Source organism: Xyrauchen texanus, chromosome 23 (genome assembly GCF_025860055.1).
Source record: "Xyrauchen texanus isolate HMW12.3.18 chromosome 23, RBS_HiC_50CHRs, whole genome shotgun sequence".
NCBI lineage: Eukaryota > Metazoa > Chordata > Actinopteri > Cypriniformes > Catostomidae > Xyrauchen > Xyrauchen texanus.
In genome coordinates this window covers 4208953-4225010 of record NC_068298.1, presented here as the reverse complement: position 1 = coordinate 4225010, position 16058 = coordinate 4208953, and the positions used below count along the sequence as shown (strand labels likewise).

General features: G+C 39.5%; 1 protein-coding gene across 4 annotated transcripts; it reads left to right on the top strand.

The window, feature by feature from the left end:
* The first annotated feature begins 5174 nt into the window (after positions 1-5174).
* tcof1 (treacle ribosome biogenesis factor 1) lies at positions 5175-14097 on the top strand. Of its 4 annotated transcripts, XM_052154428.1 has the most exons (11): positions 5175-5396; positions 6012-6067; positions 6152-6201; positions 6504-6614; positions 6836-6906; positions 6983-7157; positions 9353-9427; positions 9743-10725; positions 11113-11753; positions 11859-11947; positions 13535-14097. In XM_052154428.1, exons 1-9 carry the CDS (start codon positions 5274-5276, stop codon positions 11197-11199), a joined length of 1731 nt encoding a protein of 576 aa, XP_052010388.1. In that variant the 5' UTR covers positions 5175-5273; the 3' UTR covers positions 11200-11753; positions 11859-11947; positions 13535-14097. The 4 variants fall into 4 exon arrangements, with proteins under 4 accessions (XP_052010388.1, XP_052010386.1, XP_052010387.1 ...); XM_052154426.1 differs by having other exon boundaries at positions 5175-5390; positions 9743-11753; XM_052154427.1 differs by having other exon boundaries at positions 6158-6201; positions 9743-11753.
* Positions 14098-16058: the final 1961 nt, after the last annotated feature.

The following is a 16058-nucleotide window of genomic DNA, read 5'->3' as shown; positions in this document are numbered from 1 at the left end:
CTAATGGACAAGAATTTAAGAAATTTGTTGAAGATCTTGAGGTAAAACCAAATGTTATATGTATTCAAGAATCTTGGCTGATCCCAAAGTTAGACTTTGGTATAAAGGGATATATGTCAGTAAGAAGGGACAGGGAATTTGGTAAAGGTGGAGGGGTAGTTACATTCATTCAGAGGCGGCTCCAGTTCAGGGAAGTAAGGAAAGGAGATGATTTGGAATATATTATTGTTGAAGTTTGGTCTAAAAATGGTAAAATATTGATTATTAATATGTATAATCCATGTAGACAGTTGGAAATGAGACAACTTGAAGGAATTTGGAAGGATCTGTATGGTAGAATAATTTGGTGTGGGGATTTTAATGCACATAGTACACTGTGGGGTGATAGGGATGATGGTAATGGGATTGTCCTAGAAGATTTTATGGAGGAGGAGGGATTGGTTTGTCTAAATGATGGATCTAACATTAGGATAGACGTTTCTAGAGGAACAGAGTCAGCAATAGATTTGACTATAGTGTCCAGGAATGTAGCTGATAAGTGTGAGTGGGAAGTTCTTGAGGATAATACAATTGGAAGTGACCACTACCCCATTAAAATTCAGGTAGGGGTAGAGTTGCAAAAAGATGGTGAAATGATAGGAGGAAGATGGATATTAGAAAAAGCTGACTGGGAGAAGTTTAGAGAATTCAGCGATGAGGGGTTGTCAATTGTTGAAGGAAGTATGAGTGCTGAAGAGCTGTGTAGAGAAATTAGCTCAATTATAGTGGGTGCAGCAGGGGTTGCTATTCCAAAGTCAGAACCCAGGTCTATAAATAAAATAGTACCTTGGTGGTCAAAAGAGTGTCAGGAAGCAGTTAAAGAAAGGAATAGAATGTTTAGGAAATTGAAGAAGTCCCATAATCTTCAGTGCTTGATTGAGTACAAGAGAACACAAGCTGTGGTGAGAAGAGCTGTCATCCATCCATCCATCCATCGTCAACCGCTTATCCTGTGTACAGGGTCGCGGGGGGCTGGAGCCTATCCCAGCTAACATTGGGCGAAAGGCGGGGGACACCCTGGACAGGTCGCCAGTCCGAAGAGCTGTCAGGAAGGCAAAAAAGGAATACTGGAGGAGATTTTGTGATTCTGTGGGGCGGACTACCCCTTTAGAGAGGATTTGGGGTATGATCAAGAAAATGAAAGGAATAGACAGAAAATATGGTTATCCTATGCTCATAGATGGAGAGAATATGGTGACTACGAGTAAAGATAAAGCAGAAGTGATTGCAAAAACATTAGCTAGAGTGCATAGTTCTGATAACCTAAGTCTGGAGGAAAAGAAAGGAAGGGAAGAGACAATTTTAAGATATTCTAATTTAGATGAGAGTGTGAATGAGGAAGGAGGCAGGATTCATGTTTTTTTTACTAGAACAGAACTAAATATTGCCCTAAAGAAGTTAAGGAAATCCGCGCCAGGGAAGGATTCAATTTGTTATGATATGTTGGATAACTTGAGTGTTATAGGGAAAGATAAGCTGTTGCTGCTATTTAATAAGATATGGATGGAGGGAACGATTCCTAAGGAATGGAAAGAATCCATAATTGTTCCAATTAGGAAGCCTGGTAAAGATCCTCACAATCCAAGTAGCTATAGGCCAATAGCCTTAACTTCTCAGGTGGGAAAGACTATGGAGAAAATGGTAAATGATAGGCTGAATTACTGGGTGGAGTCTAAGGGGCTTCTGAATAGCTACCAGAGTGGTTTTAGAAGAGGTAGAGGTAAAATGGACCCTGTAGTATGTTTGGAAGATGTTATAAGGAGAGCTCAAGTAAATCGAGAATCAGTGGTGGCAGTATTCTTTGATATTGAAAAAGCGTACTGATATGATGTGGACAAATGGCCTGTTAATCAGGATGCAGCAAATGGGGATTGGGGCAGAATGCTCCAGTGGATAAAAGCCTTTTTGTCTGAAAGAAGTTTAAGGGTTAAAATAAATGGGGAATTAAGTGCTGAATATATAACTGAGAATGGTACTCCTCAGGGGAGTATTGTTAGCCCTATATTTTTTGCCATAATGATAGATCAGATATTTAAAAATGTGCAGGGGCATGATGGAGTAGCTTTGTTTGCTGATGATGGAACCATGTGGAAGAGAGGGAGGAATTTGGACTTCATAGTAAAGAAAATGCAGATTGCAGTAAATGAAGTCCAGAAATGGGCAGTACAGTGGGGATTTAGGATTTCAGTAGAGAAAACAAAAGTTATGTTCTTTTCTAAGGGGAACATAAGACCTGAATTTAAAATTCACCTGTCAGGTAGAGAGATGGAAAGAGTTGAGGTATTTAAGTATTTGGGAGTATGGTTTGATAGGAAGTTGACATGGGCATTTCATATACAGAAGATGGTGGATAAGTGTAAGAAAATTCTAAATGTAATGAGATGCTTGTGTGGGGTTGAGTGGGGTGCATCTGGGTCAGCATTGAGAACAATTTACACTGGGCTAATGAGATCAGTGTTTGATTATGGGTGTGTAGCATATGGGTCAGCCTCCAAGTCATTATTATATAAACTTGATGTAATGCAAAACCAAGCCTTGAGAATATGTAGTGGAGCAGTCAAAACCTCTCCAGTGGCAGCCATCCAAGTGGAGGTGGGGAGATGCCATTGTATTTGAGAAGAGATCAGCTTGCTCTAGTGTACTGGGCTAATCTTATGGGACATAATGATGATCACATTGCACAGCCAGTATTAAGAAACTGTCAAGAGCTGACTGAATGAGGGAGTTAAAAGCTTTGGGTGGTCTATCAAACAAAAAGTTGAGAATATGGGGTTAAGTGAACTTAATATCTGTACTACAGTACCATACTCTACAGTTCCCCTTGGACTTTTGAGGAACTAAAAGTGGATCTAGGGCTACTTGAAGAAAAGCAGGAGAAGGAAGTGGACAAATGGAGAGTTAGTAGATATATAGCAGAACATTACAGGCAGGATATGATCATATTTACAGATGCTTCGAAAAGAACTGATAAGAGGGTGGGAGTGGCGCATGTGGTGCCTGAATTGGGGTTGGCTGTAGGTAAAAGGCTAAATGATGATTTGGCTGTATATACGGCAGAGCTTGTAGCTATATGGTTTGCCCTGTTATGGGTAGAAAGTAATGGGGGTAATAGAAAAGTAGTTATAGCATCTGACTCTAGTTCTGCTCTTTTAAGTTTCCAGAATTCCCACTCAGGGTCTAGGAAAGACATTCTTCTGGATATTTTACAGTTAGCGAGTGGATTGCAAAAGGCGGGTTTAAAATTTTCCTTCTTATGGGTTCCAGCCCACATAGGGGTGGAGGGGAATGAGGTGGCTGATATATATGCCAAGAAAGCAGCAGGAAAAAACAACATTGATGTGGACATAAAATACAGCAAAGCAGAAGTTAAGAGCATTATTAAAACAAGATTTCTCAGAAGTTTCACTCTTATTAGACAGGGGTACACTTTCGTGTAGTCTGGCGTAAAATGTGTCTTATATTTTCGCTTTTTGGGGCACTCTCCCTCTGCCATGGCGCTCCTGTGTCTAGATACACTGTCCTGATTAATTAGGTTCGGGATAAGAGATAAAAGCCCGCCCACACTGACAATTGATTGGTTGACTTACCGAAACAGGCCAATCAGGATGCTCTCTGTCTTCACTTCTTGATGCACACACGCACACACACACGCAAGGTCTCTCGCTCTCTGCCGTGCGCGCTACACGGTTTGGAGCACAGTCTAACCGCTCTTGCTCGCTCGCTCTTGATTCCGGGAGATTTTAACTAATTTGCGGGCATCAGGGAGCCGCTATCAATACGCGGGAGACTCCCGGAACTTCCGGGAGACTTTTTTTATTTTTATTTAATTTTTTTTTATTTTTATTGAACAAAAAGCACAGGGGATACATGTATCAAGCACAGAAAAATAAAATAAAAATAAGACATTACACTCAAAATAAGCAAGGCAATAGGCTAGATAAGGGATAGTCCACTAAAAAAATAAACACAATTCACAAGACATGCATAGAAACAACAAATATACAAAATGAATACAAGTAATTAGAAGTAAATAACATTGGGAATACATAAATTAAAAAAAATTTTAAAATAAATAAAAAAATAAAAAAAATAATAATATATATATATATTTTTCAGAAAAGCATGAGGGAATTTATACTGAAACCATAATTTCTTTGAGCAACAAAGAAGTTTTAGCAGCTTTCTTATTAGCTGATAAACAAAGAGAGTCGTAAAATAATTTCAAATCAACACAAAAAAGTCTAAAATTGGGCTTAGAATCAGTTACTTTACATTTATGAAGATGAAACTCACCACATAAAGTAAGCAGTTTTAATCTGTCATCCATCTCCTTTGATCCGGAGTCCCAAATCAAAAACAACATGTTCACAACCTCAAAAGTAAAGAGTTTGTAATAAGCAGAAAAAATAAGCCAGGCTACTTTTTCCAGAACTCCTTTGCATAATCACATTCAAAAAACAAATGCGGTATTGTTTCCAAATTAGAATTACAGAATGCGCACTGTGAAGAGATGTCCAACTTAAATTTAGAAAGAAGAGAGTTACAGGGATAGTAATTAACTTCCGGGAGACTTGGGATGTCTGTATTGGGATAATGAACCCGGTGGGAGACATCTTTTTAGTATACAGCCTAAAGTTATAAAGTTTGCAGATTCGATCAGAACTAGACATGAGGAAGTGGTATTGTCCAGGCTGAGAATTGGGCATACCAGACTTAATAGTACCTTATTTCTAATGAAAAAGCATGTTGATGGAAACTGTGGGTATTGTATCAGGTGTAGCCCTGAAACAGTAGAGCATGTATTAATTCATTGTCAAAAATATTATCAAGATAGGCAGAGGCTTATTGCTCAAGTAGAAGCCAATGAAAGTGTATTTGAATACAGGAATATTTTACAAAGAAAGGATGGGTAGATTTTGCATTTTTTGTTTTTAAAGAATACAGGCCTTTTGAAAAGAATTTAATTTTATAGAAAATATGTAACTCCTGTTATACACTCCAGTCCAGCGGTGGCGGTAATGCAAAAAATAGTTGTCAACCGCCATTTACAAAATTGAAGAAGAAGAAGAAGAAGCCAAAGGAAGAACTACATTTCCCATTATGCAGCGCTCGAGAGTTCAGAGGTGAGAGTGGAAACATGCGCGTGCTGTGGCAGCAGGATAGCGGAAGAACAAATATGCAACAAAGTTTTTCTTAAAGTTTACTCATGCCTGATTTTATAACCGTCAGTAATCATGACATCTAAGCTTACAGATGCACCTCAAGATGAGCTGATTAATTTAATATACCGGCATTTAAAGGACAACGGTTACAGGAAAGCTGCCAACGTGCTGAGAAAGCACGCGCCACAGGTTCATGTGTGTATGCATGCATGCATGTGTTTACGAGTGCATGCTATGCTTTGTAGATCAAGAGTGGCTGTGGCTTATTGCATGCATTTCATAAACATGGCAACAGTGGTCAAAATAAAGCATGTAGAACTGTTGCATTTGAGTTAATGTGTTTAATCTAGTGAATTGAGATCACCTGTGTAGTGTGTACAACTAGGCTTTGATATCAGAAGATAAATGGTGTCCATGGACTAATGCAACATTAAATATACTTCAATTCCACCACTGTAGTCGTGGCTTATTGCATGCATTGGATGCACAACATTGCTGCTTTGGAGTAAATGAACTACATGGGTCCTACCAGTGACCCTTGTACAAGAGACATTAAAGTTTATGAAATTAATTTTTAGGAGTTGATCCATTGTCATGAATGCAACACTTCAGAATGCTTTATTTCTACCCGGTTATTACTTATAACTGCTTTTATAAGTTCTGCTGCATTAGAGTCAATGTTAGACAGCGATCCCAATGTTCAATGCTCCATATCATTTAAGCTCCATGTCTGAATGCATATATATATATATATATATATTAAATAGTGTATATGTATATTAAATGTGTTTTAATGTGACTCAATTGCAGGTTGAAACTAAGGAAGTACAAGCCTCTTTAGGAGAGATCTTTAAGAAGTGGGCACGGTAGGAATGCACCAATGTGTTGAAGATATTATGGGATGTATGGGAACTCTCAACTAATATGTAGCTTTTCCCCCTTTTCTCAAGTAAAAGGAACGAAGACTTGGATGATGAAGATGTTCCTTCTCTGCCATCAGGTATGTAACTAATAGTCAAAGTATTCGCAGGTCAAATCTGTCCAAAAAAAAGCCTTTTTGGTAGAAATGATCACGCTGCAGTTTCAAACACTACCGACAGCTTTTATCAGTAAATGCATATTTTCTGTTTTCATATGTTTCGGTGAATTAGTTAATATGACAATAAATCTGTTTTTGCTATCATTAAAGTATGCAGCTTATATTTTAGCGCCATGTCGTCGTCCATGCACGTTGTTGGTATCGGCCATTGAGTTGAGCGCTAATTGTAAGACGTGACCAACTGAAAGTGTCCAAATCCGCAGGCATTCAGACTCCCGAATTGAAGAGTCCTGCAAAGATCAAGACAGACCCTCTAGCTGTAAGAAAGTCCCATAAGAAACACAACACAGCTGGAAACATGGCTTCCTCTAAAGGTAACTCAGTAGTCATGTTATATAGTGTAATATCATGTTTACATGGTGTCGAGTGTGTTTGCACACAAGATGCAGACATCTAGAGTGACTTACAACAGACACGTTTTCAGAGTCGACAGCCATCGTCTTATTTCAACACTCAGATGTCACACCGCATGCTGACTTGTTTTGTTATTTGTGTGTGTGTGTGTGTGTGTGTGTGTGTGTGTGTGCATGAAAAGTACTCAGTCCACAAAAACCTGATGATACAAACAGAAAGAAAACTTCACGGGGATCACCGAGCAAATCACAGGTATTTAAGTTATTATGAATACTTCTGAATATTCAAACTTAACTCGCCAAACGAAAGTCATCTGACATCTCGACAGAAACAGAAGAAAAAAGAAATGGCGATGATACCAAGGAAAGGAAAAACGTTCACCTCAGAAGATGGAGCTTCTAAAAGTCAAACCGTCTCTTCTGCTGCAGTGAATGATTCTGACTCTGATTCTGAGACCAGTTTAGACGTGGAGAAATGGAGGACACGAGTCACACAGCTATCAGGTGGGACAAACTTTGAGTCAATGTTATGTTTAATGATGCATCCAAATTAAAAATAGGTGAGTGAATCTCACAAAATCTGTCAAGAACTTATCTGGGTCATTTTTCACCCTAAAGAAAGAAATGCAATTTTGCTTTAAGGAAGGAAGCCTGCGTTTAGTGACATTATTTTCGTCAAGCACATTTTCCTCCATAATGCAAATAAGACTCATGCAAATGAAAGCTAAATAATTAAAAACAAAACTGACATCAATCATAGTAATATTTGTTGTCCTGCTTTAGTTTAAATAATAAAAAGAAGGAAAAATGGAGGTCACAGTGAGGCACTTACAATGGAAGTCAATGGAGCCAATCCATAAACGTTAAAATACTCACTGTTTCAAAAGTATAGACACAAGACAAAGGATATGTGTGTAAACATGATTTTAGTGTGATACTATCAATTATTACCTTTTCTTTGTTGTTATAGACCATTTTACACATTTTTGCCATGACGACGTAACGTCAACAAACCCTAAAATGACCGTAAAAATGACAATTTAAACAACTTTACAGAGTTTTAACCTGAAGAATTCATGTAAGTGCTTTAATGAAATTATAAACTTCACATTTCTGCCTTTAAACCCTCCAAAAATTGGCACCATTGACTTCCATTGTAAGTGCCTCATTGTAACCCAGATTTGTGCTTTTTCTAAAGAAAAGGAGGGACAGGTCGGAATTAATTAATTGTGGTAATCGGCATTATGCCACAAATGCTGTCGATTGAGCATAAATTGTAGTGAACCCAGAATATTCCTTCAATACAATTTGCACTGGCTTTCACCATAGTCTTGTACAGTCATAATACATGTGCAGTAAATACTATTTCTAAGCACTGGTTATTGTGTAAGTGTCTCATATTATATACATTTGTTTAAATAGTTATTTCACCGTTCATTTTGTTCAATTGGAATACTTGTATATTATGTGCCTTGTTTATTATGTATAATGTCATGTATTTACTGTCATATTGTGTGCACTATGAGTACTTTACTGTGTGATTGTATTGCTGCTTATCCATCCATCCATCCATCCATCCACCCACCTACCTATCTACACACCCACCCACCTACCTACCTATCTACACACCCACCCACCTACCTACCTATCTACACACCCACTCACCTACCTACCTATCTACCCACCTACCCTACCCACCTACCCTACCTATCTACACACCCACCCACCTACCTACCTATCTACACACCCACTCACCTACCTACCTATCTACCCACCTACCCTACCTATCTACACACCCACCCACCTACCTACCTATCTACCCACCTACCTACCTATCTACACACCCACCCACCTACCTACCTATCTACACACCCACTCACCTACCTACCTATCTACCCACCTACCCTACCTATCTACACACCCACCCACCTACCCACCTATCTACCCACCTACCTACCTATCTACACACCCACCCACCTACCTACCTATCTACACACCCACCCACCTACCTACCTATCTACACACCCACTCACCTACCTACCTATCTACCCACCTACCCTACCTATCTACACACCCACCCACCTACCCACCTATCTACCCACCTACCTACCTATCTACACACCCACCCACCTACCTACTTATCTACACACCCACCCACCTACCTACCTATCTACACACCCACTCACCTACCTACCTATCTACCCACCTACCCTACCTATCTACACACCCACCCACCTACCCACCTATCTACCCACCTACCTACCTATCTACACACCCACCCACCTACCTACCTATCTACACACCCACCCACCTACCTACCTATCTACACACCCACTCACCTACCTACCTATCTACCCACCTACCCTACCTATCTACACACCCACCCACCTACCTACCTATCTACACACCCACCCACCTACCTACCCACCTACCTACCTATCTACACACCCACCCACCCACTATCTATCTATCTATCTATCTATCTATCTATCTATCTATCTGTCTATCTGTCTGTCTGTCTGTCTGTCTGTCTGTCTGTCTGTTCCATCTACCCACACACCAACACACCCACCATCTATCTATCTATCTATGTGTCTGTCTGTCTGTCTATCTATCTATCTATCTGTCTGTTCCATCTACCCACCTACCTATCTACCCAAACCCACATACCCAAAAACCTATTTACCTTTCTCTCTCAGTGAAGGATTCTGACTCTGATTCTGAGACCAGTTTAGACGTGGAGAAATGGAGGACACTAGTCACACAGTTATCAGGTGAGACAAATAAAAAAATAAAAATAGGTGGGTGAATCTCACAAAATCTGTCAAGAACAAATCTGGGTCATTTTTCACCCTCAATAAAATAAAACATTTGGATTAAGGAAATTAAGCCTGTATTTATTAACATATTTTTTATTGAAAATGTTCTTAATTATAATGAAAATAGTACTACCTTTGCTAAAAACACATTTCATTCTCTTTACACAAAATATAACTATAACGTTTCGTGGGGTGAAATGTGAGATTCACCCAGATATATGATTATTAAAGTTTGTCTGGGAGAGTGATCGTTACATTTTGTGTTACCAGATGCTGATATAGTAAAGATGAATGTCCTCTCAAACTTTGATAAATCAACTATCTCCTCATCTGGAAAGTCCAAAGAAAAGAGAAAGACCACAAAGGCGACAAAATCTAAAAAAGAGGGAGACCCACCCAAGAATATAAAGTCCAATACGCCAACCAGGAAATCAAGAGCTAAAAATGCTATCATTCCTCTTAAGACTGTTACAACCAAGACACTTTCAAAGAAGTCTAAAGACAAGACAGCTACTGCTGTGTCTGAGCTTCCTAAAGTTAAAACCCCATCAAAAAAGGCTAGAGATAAGAAAATCAGTAACATCTCAGGTCATGATGTGGTTGAGACTACTGAAATAGCTGCTCCTGGGGATGCTAATGGTTCCTCAGAAACTCCATCTAAAAAGGCCAAGAAAAAGAAATCAGAAATCCAGTCTGATGCAGATAATGTTGAAAATCCTAATTGTTCATCAAATACTTACAAAGTTGTTACAAATGCTAGCAAGCTTGCGCAAGCTAACTGTGAAGACGCCAACCATATGATTGATGATGCCCAACTTAAGTCAAAGAAAGTGAAAGACAAGGGGTCTAAAAGTGTCGTAGAGCCTGTTGATGGTGAGACTCATTCTAAAAAAGTAAAAGCTAAGAAAACAAAAAGTCTTGCTAAGCTTGAAGCAGCAACATCTGAGAAAGTGGACGTCCTTGAAAATTCTGAAACACCAACTAAAAAGGCCAAGACAAAGAAATCAGAAATCCAGTCTGATGGCAATGTTGTTGAAACTCCTAAAAAAAGTGACGATAGTCTGTCAAATACCAAAGAAATCGTTACAAGTGCTAGCATGCTTGCGCAAGCTAACCCTAGTGAAGACGCCAACCCTACGTTTGATGTTGCCCATCTGAAGACTGACCAATCCAAGACGCCAACAAACAAAGTGACAGACAAGAAGTCTAAAACTGTTGTAGAACCTGTTGATTGTGAGACTCCGTCTAAGAAGGTTAAGTCTAAGAAAACTGAAAATATTGCAGAGATTAGCAAAGAAACAACATCTGAAGACATTGGTGTGCTTCAAGTATCCGTTAACCCTGAAACTCCATCTAAAAAAGCCAAGAAAAAGAAATTGGATATCCAATCTGAATCCGATCAGGTTGAAACTCCTAAAAGAAACAAAGATAGTCCCTCAAATGCTAAAGAAGTAATTAAAGAAGTTAAGAAAGTTAAAAATGTTAGCAAGCCTGCGCAAGATAACTGTGAGGATGACAACATTGCGATTGATGACGGCCACCTCAAGTCAGACCAATCGGAGGAACCATCAAAGAAAGTGACAGACAAGAAGTCTAAAACTGTTGTAGAACCTGTTGATTGTGAGACTCCGTCTAAGAAGGTTAAGTCTAAGAAAACTGAAAATATTGCAGAGATTAGCAAAGAAACAACATCTGAAGAAGTTGGTGGTGCGTCAAGTATCCGTTAACCCTGAAACTCCATCTAAAAAAGCCAAACTTAAGGCTGTTAAAGACCTTTCAGAAGTGGTTGAGTCTGAAACTCCATCGAAAAAAGTCCGAGTTCATGGAGGTAAGAGTATTTCAGAAACCGTAGAGTCTGAAACTCCTAAGCAAGCTAAAGCCAAGAACGATTCTGCAAAACCTGATCAGATGGAAACACCTTCTAAGAAGTCCAAAATGCTTTCATCGGATGCGAATCTCCAGCAGTCCGACCCTACGAACAACTCTTCGAAAAAAAGAAAGAACAAGGCTTCCTCAGAAGTTTCGGAAACCCAGAATGACGTACTCCTGGAAACAGAACTAGCAAGTTTGTGTAATGAGGAAACATCTAGTCAAGATCTTAAGTCTCCATCCAAAAAAAGAAAACGGCCACAGGAAGAACCGAGTGACATCTTGGTGCCAGAGGAGGCCATGCCGAAGGCCAAGAAAGGGAAAAAGAAAAACACGGAGGTTGAAAATGAGGGTGAAACAACACCACATGAAGTAGCTTCTGTTACTGTTGAAACCATCCAGAAGAAAAAGAGTGAGTTATAGATGATCTAACTATGTCGTTATTACCCATAACCAATATTTTATCGCATATTTTAATGCGTGCACATGTTCTCGCTGTTTCTAAAATAATGTACAGAAAAGAAGAAAGAAGAGAAGTGTCAAGAGCTAATCCCTGAGGATTCTCCTGTGTCTGCTCCACCTGAAGAGGTGGTAGTTCACAAAAAGGTAAAATTGGTGGAGATATTTACATTTATTCATTTGGCAGACGCTTTTATCTAAAGCGACTTACAAAAGAGGACAACATAAGCGAATCATCTTAAGGAGACAGTGGTACGACAAGTGCCATACTACAAAGTTTCACTAGCATCAGAATAGTATACAAAACATATACAAGTGCAATGTTTTTATTTTTTTTAGTGACTGGTTAAGTGCTCTTGGAAAAGATGCGTTTTAAGTCGTTTTTTGAAGACGGAGAGTGAGTCAGCTTCACGGATGGAGTTGGGAAGGTCATTCCACCTCTTAAGTCAGAGAAAGCGTTTTGGTGCCTCTTTGTGTTGGTACAACAAGGCGACGTTCCTTAGCCGACCGCAGGCTTCTGGCAGGAGTGTAGATCTGCATAAATTATTTTAGGAACGCTGGAGCAGACCCAGTGACTGTTCTGTATGCCAGCATCAGAGCCTTGAATTTAATATGTGCATCAACCGGCAGCCAGTGGAGAGAGACAAAGAGTGATGTAACATGTGCTCTCTTTGGCTCATTAAAGACCAGACGTGCTGCTGCATTCTGGATCATTTGCAGAGGTCTGATTGCATTTACATTTACATTTATGCATTTGGCAGACGCTTTTATCCAAAGCGACTTACAGTGCACTCATTACAGGGACAACCCCCCCGGAGCAACATGGATTAAGTATCTTGCTCAAGGACACAATGGTGGTGGCTGTGGGGATCGAACCAGCAACCTCCTGATTACCAGTTATGTGCTTTAGTCCACTACGCCACCACCACTCCACGGTTGCACACGCAGTGAGGCCTACAATGAGAGTGTTACAGTAGTCCAGTCTAGTAATGACAAGTGACTGAACAAGCAGTTGTGAGGCATGTTCAGAGAGGAAGGGTTTTATCTTCCTGATGTTGTAGAGTGTAAATCTACATGATCTTACGGTCTTTGAGATGTGGTCTGTGAAATTTAGTTTATCAATGGTTACCCCTAGATTTCTGACCGTTTTGGAAGGCGATAGTGTTCGACAGCAGGGGTGGCTGGAAAGACAAGGAGTTCGGTTTTGGCTGGATTGAGTTGCAGGTGGTGTTCCTTCATATCAAAATATACAGTATATATGCAATTTTAAGACATCATATTTATTGATGGAATATATGGAATTTGTAAATTTTTAAAGGGACAGTTTCGCCTAAAAATACAAATTCTCTCATCATTTACTCATCCTCATGCAATTCCAGATGTGTGTGACTGTCTTTCTTCTGCAGAACATAAATGAAGATTTTTAAAAGAATATTTCAGCTCTGTTGGTCCTCACAATGCAAGTGAATGGTGACCATTGTGGGCAGTGGTGGCTCAGTGGTTGAGGCTCAGGGTTACTGACCAGAAGGTCAGGGGTTCAAGCCCCAGCACCACCAAGATGCCACTGTTGGGCCCTTGAGCAAGGCACTTAACTCCAGGTTGCTCCGGGGGGGTTGTCTCTGTAATAACTGCACTGTAAGTCGCTTTGGATAAAAGCATCTGCCAAATGCATAAATGTAAATGTAAATGACCAATGCAAGTGAAAATGACTTGTAACACTCTTTTATTGTGCAGAAAATGAAGTCTGCTAAAGAGAAACGGATCAGAAGTGCTGAAGCTCATGGACTCGACGGCACAGAACAGACATAACGGTTCATCATCTCATTGTGGCTCACATCTTAAATTATTACTTTGAAATCTGAATGCATGCTCTGTCCCTACAGTGTGCGTGCGTGCGTGCGTGCGTGTGTGCGTATATGAATGTCTGTTTTTGTATGTTTTATATTTTTATGGAAGGCAATTTCTGGAAAATCTTTATTATTTTTTTGTTGTTGTTTGATTTATTTTTCTATCTATATTTGATAACAGGTCTTTGTGATAAAGAATCGTTTTAAGTCTTTCTATTATTTGTTGTATTTTATTTTTTTAGGAAAAAAATCATGGGAGCCAATGGCTATAAAGTCGATCTCTTTTATAGTTGTGATGGTCAACTGATGAAGTTTTCATCATGCATGTTATTTTTTTAAGATGTACATAAAAACATTATGAAGTGCTTAAGATCAAACAAAACATTTTAGAAATGTCCTTTTTGACATCTGTTAAAAAACTAAACTTTTTGGAAGATTAAAATATCTCTGTTGTCACTAATTGTGTTTGTCGTTTCTTCCACGTGTCAGTGCATTGTGATTGAAAATACACAACAAAGATTTATGTATGTCTTTTGTTCTTCACACAGAATGAGCTGCAGAGGTAATGACACAATGGTAATCATAATAAACTCCTAATAAGGTGGTAATTATTCATATACCTATGGTACTACGGTATTTTAGTGTTGTCAATGATCTGCCTGTGCCTTACATTAACATCCACTAGGGGGTGGCGTTACAAGTCAGTCTGATTTCTGACAAAAGTACTGTAGGTAAAAGCAAGGAAAACTTTACAGCTATTTAATAGGTATAAGTTTATTATGTAAAACGCCTTTTTAAAATTATAATTGTTTTATCCTTGACATGTTTAGTTATATGTACTCTTGTATGTACATTTTTGTTCTTGTTAAATAAAAATAAAAAATAAAATACTGTAGCTCACTCAGGCATAATAGTGATTTAAGGGGTTGTGTCTCGTTCGGAAAGATGCGTCCTCCGGATGTCGCATTTGTCGGCCATATACGTCATCGAGGCTGTCTCGTTTCTTTTTTTTTTTTTTGTCTTTTTCTTAATTTAAATTTTTATTTATTGCCAATGCCTTTTATGTATATAAACTTAAATGTATACAATTGTTAACCTTTTTTGCATTCCCAATACATTTTTTTTTAAATGAGACAGGCTCGATGACGTATGCGGCCGACAAATGCGACCTCCGGGGGACGCATCCCTCCAAACGAGACACCGTGTTTTTGGCCTTGTCTGTCACTACGCCCAATACAACCGATACGCCAAATATGGCGGATGTAGATAAGGATGTCCTACCTTACAGGTAAAAGCCAATCGTCCTTTAGAAACTGATGTCCCCTGTCAGTCAACTTGAAAACGCGCATGCGCATTTGCAGGACCAGCCCACAAATAGCGTTGATCTGAGCCAAAGAAGCACAATTTTGATCATATCTTTGTTGTCAAGATTTAACTGCTGATTTTAAATATAATCTTTGATTGTATTCTTGGCCAACCGTTTTAGAGAATTTGATCTTATTCAAGTCAGTCCTTATTCGAGGTGTACTTTATTTATATTGTGTCCCAAATGGCACACAATGCACTTAAAATATACACTATGCACTCAGCCGTGTAATGGATGGATTTTCAAAGTGTAGTATCGTCCCAAATTGAGTTTTTACTATAGAGAAGCATTCGCCTTAACAGCTAACGGAAGGGACGTTTCAAATGCATGCGATGTGTTGCCGCTAGCTTTAGCGCGTTAGCTATCCTCAGTTCAACATTTGTAACTCAAATCAATACAGTATACACACAGTGTGGGGTGATGATAAAGCAGTCAACTTATGTAGCGGGAGCCAGCTTGTACGTGATAGCTATGCGGTATGTGTAAACCTCAAGAGGCGCACTAGCGACTGATGCTGTTGCCTTTAGCCTCCTCATTAACGCGCCTCCCTGCCGCCGGTTCGAATCCCACTCAGAGCGGGTCGAGCAGAACCGATTACTGTTGCCGGTTGGAAGTGTGTGGTTTGGGATGCACCCTGTCTAGTGTGACTGATTGAGTAATTTGGAAATGAAAGCCTGTTTCACATTGACCAGATTCTGAGATTAGCCGAAAAGGTTATCCAAGGCTAATGCAATTAAATATGTAAACCAAAAAAATTATATTGACATTTTGTTTATATTTTAATTTTGTATTATTTTCTTTCCAGTGGTAATCACCTCCATTACTTCTATTATCGCAGTAACTATTTGCAGTAGGTGTGTAACTGGCACCTGCCCCACAGCGCGGCTGTTTGCACTCCAATAGTCCGGTGGAAACACAGGAATTGAAAACAAACAGCACCCCCTAGTGTTGCTGCAGTGGCATGGGGTGTAACCAAGTGTGCCGCACAAGCCCTCAAAAGTGAAGCCAAAACGTCTCGATCGCCCCCCCGGTGACTGGTCCTAGT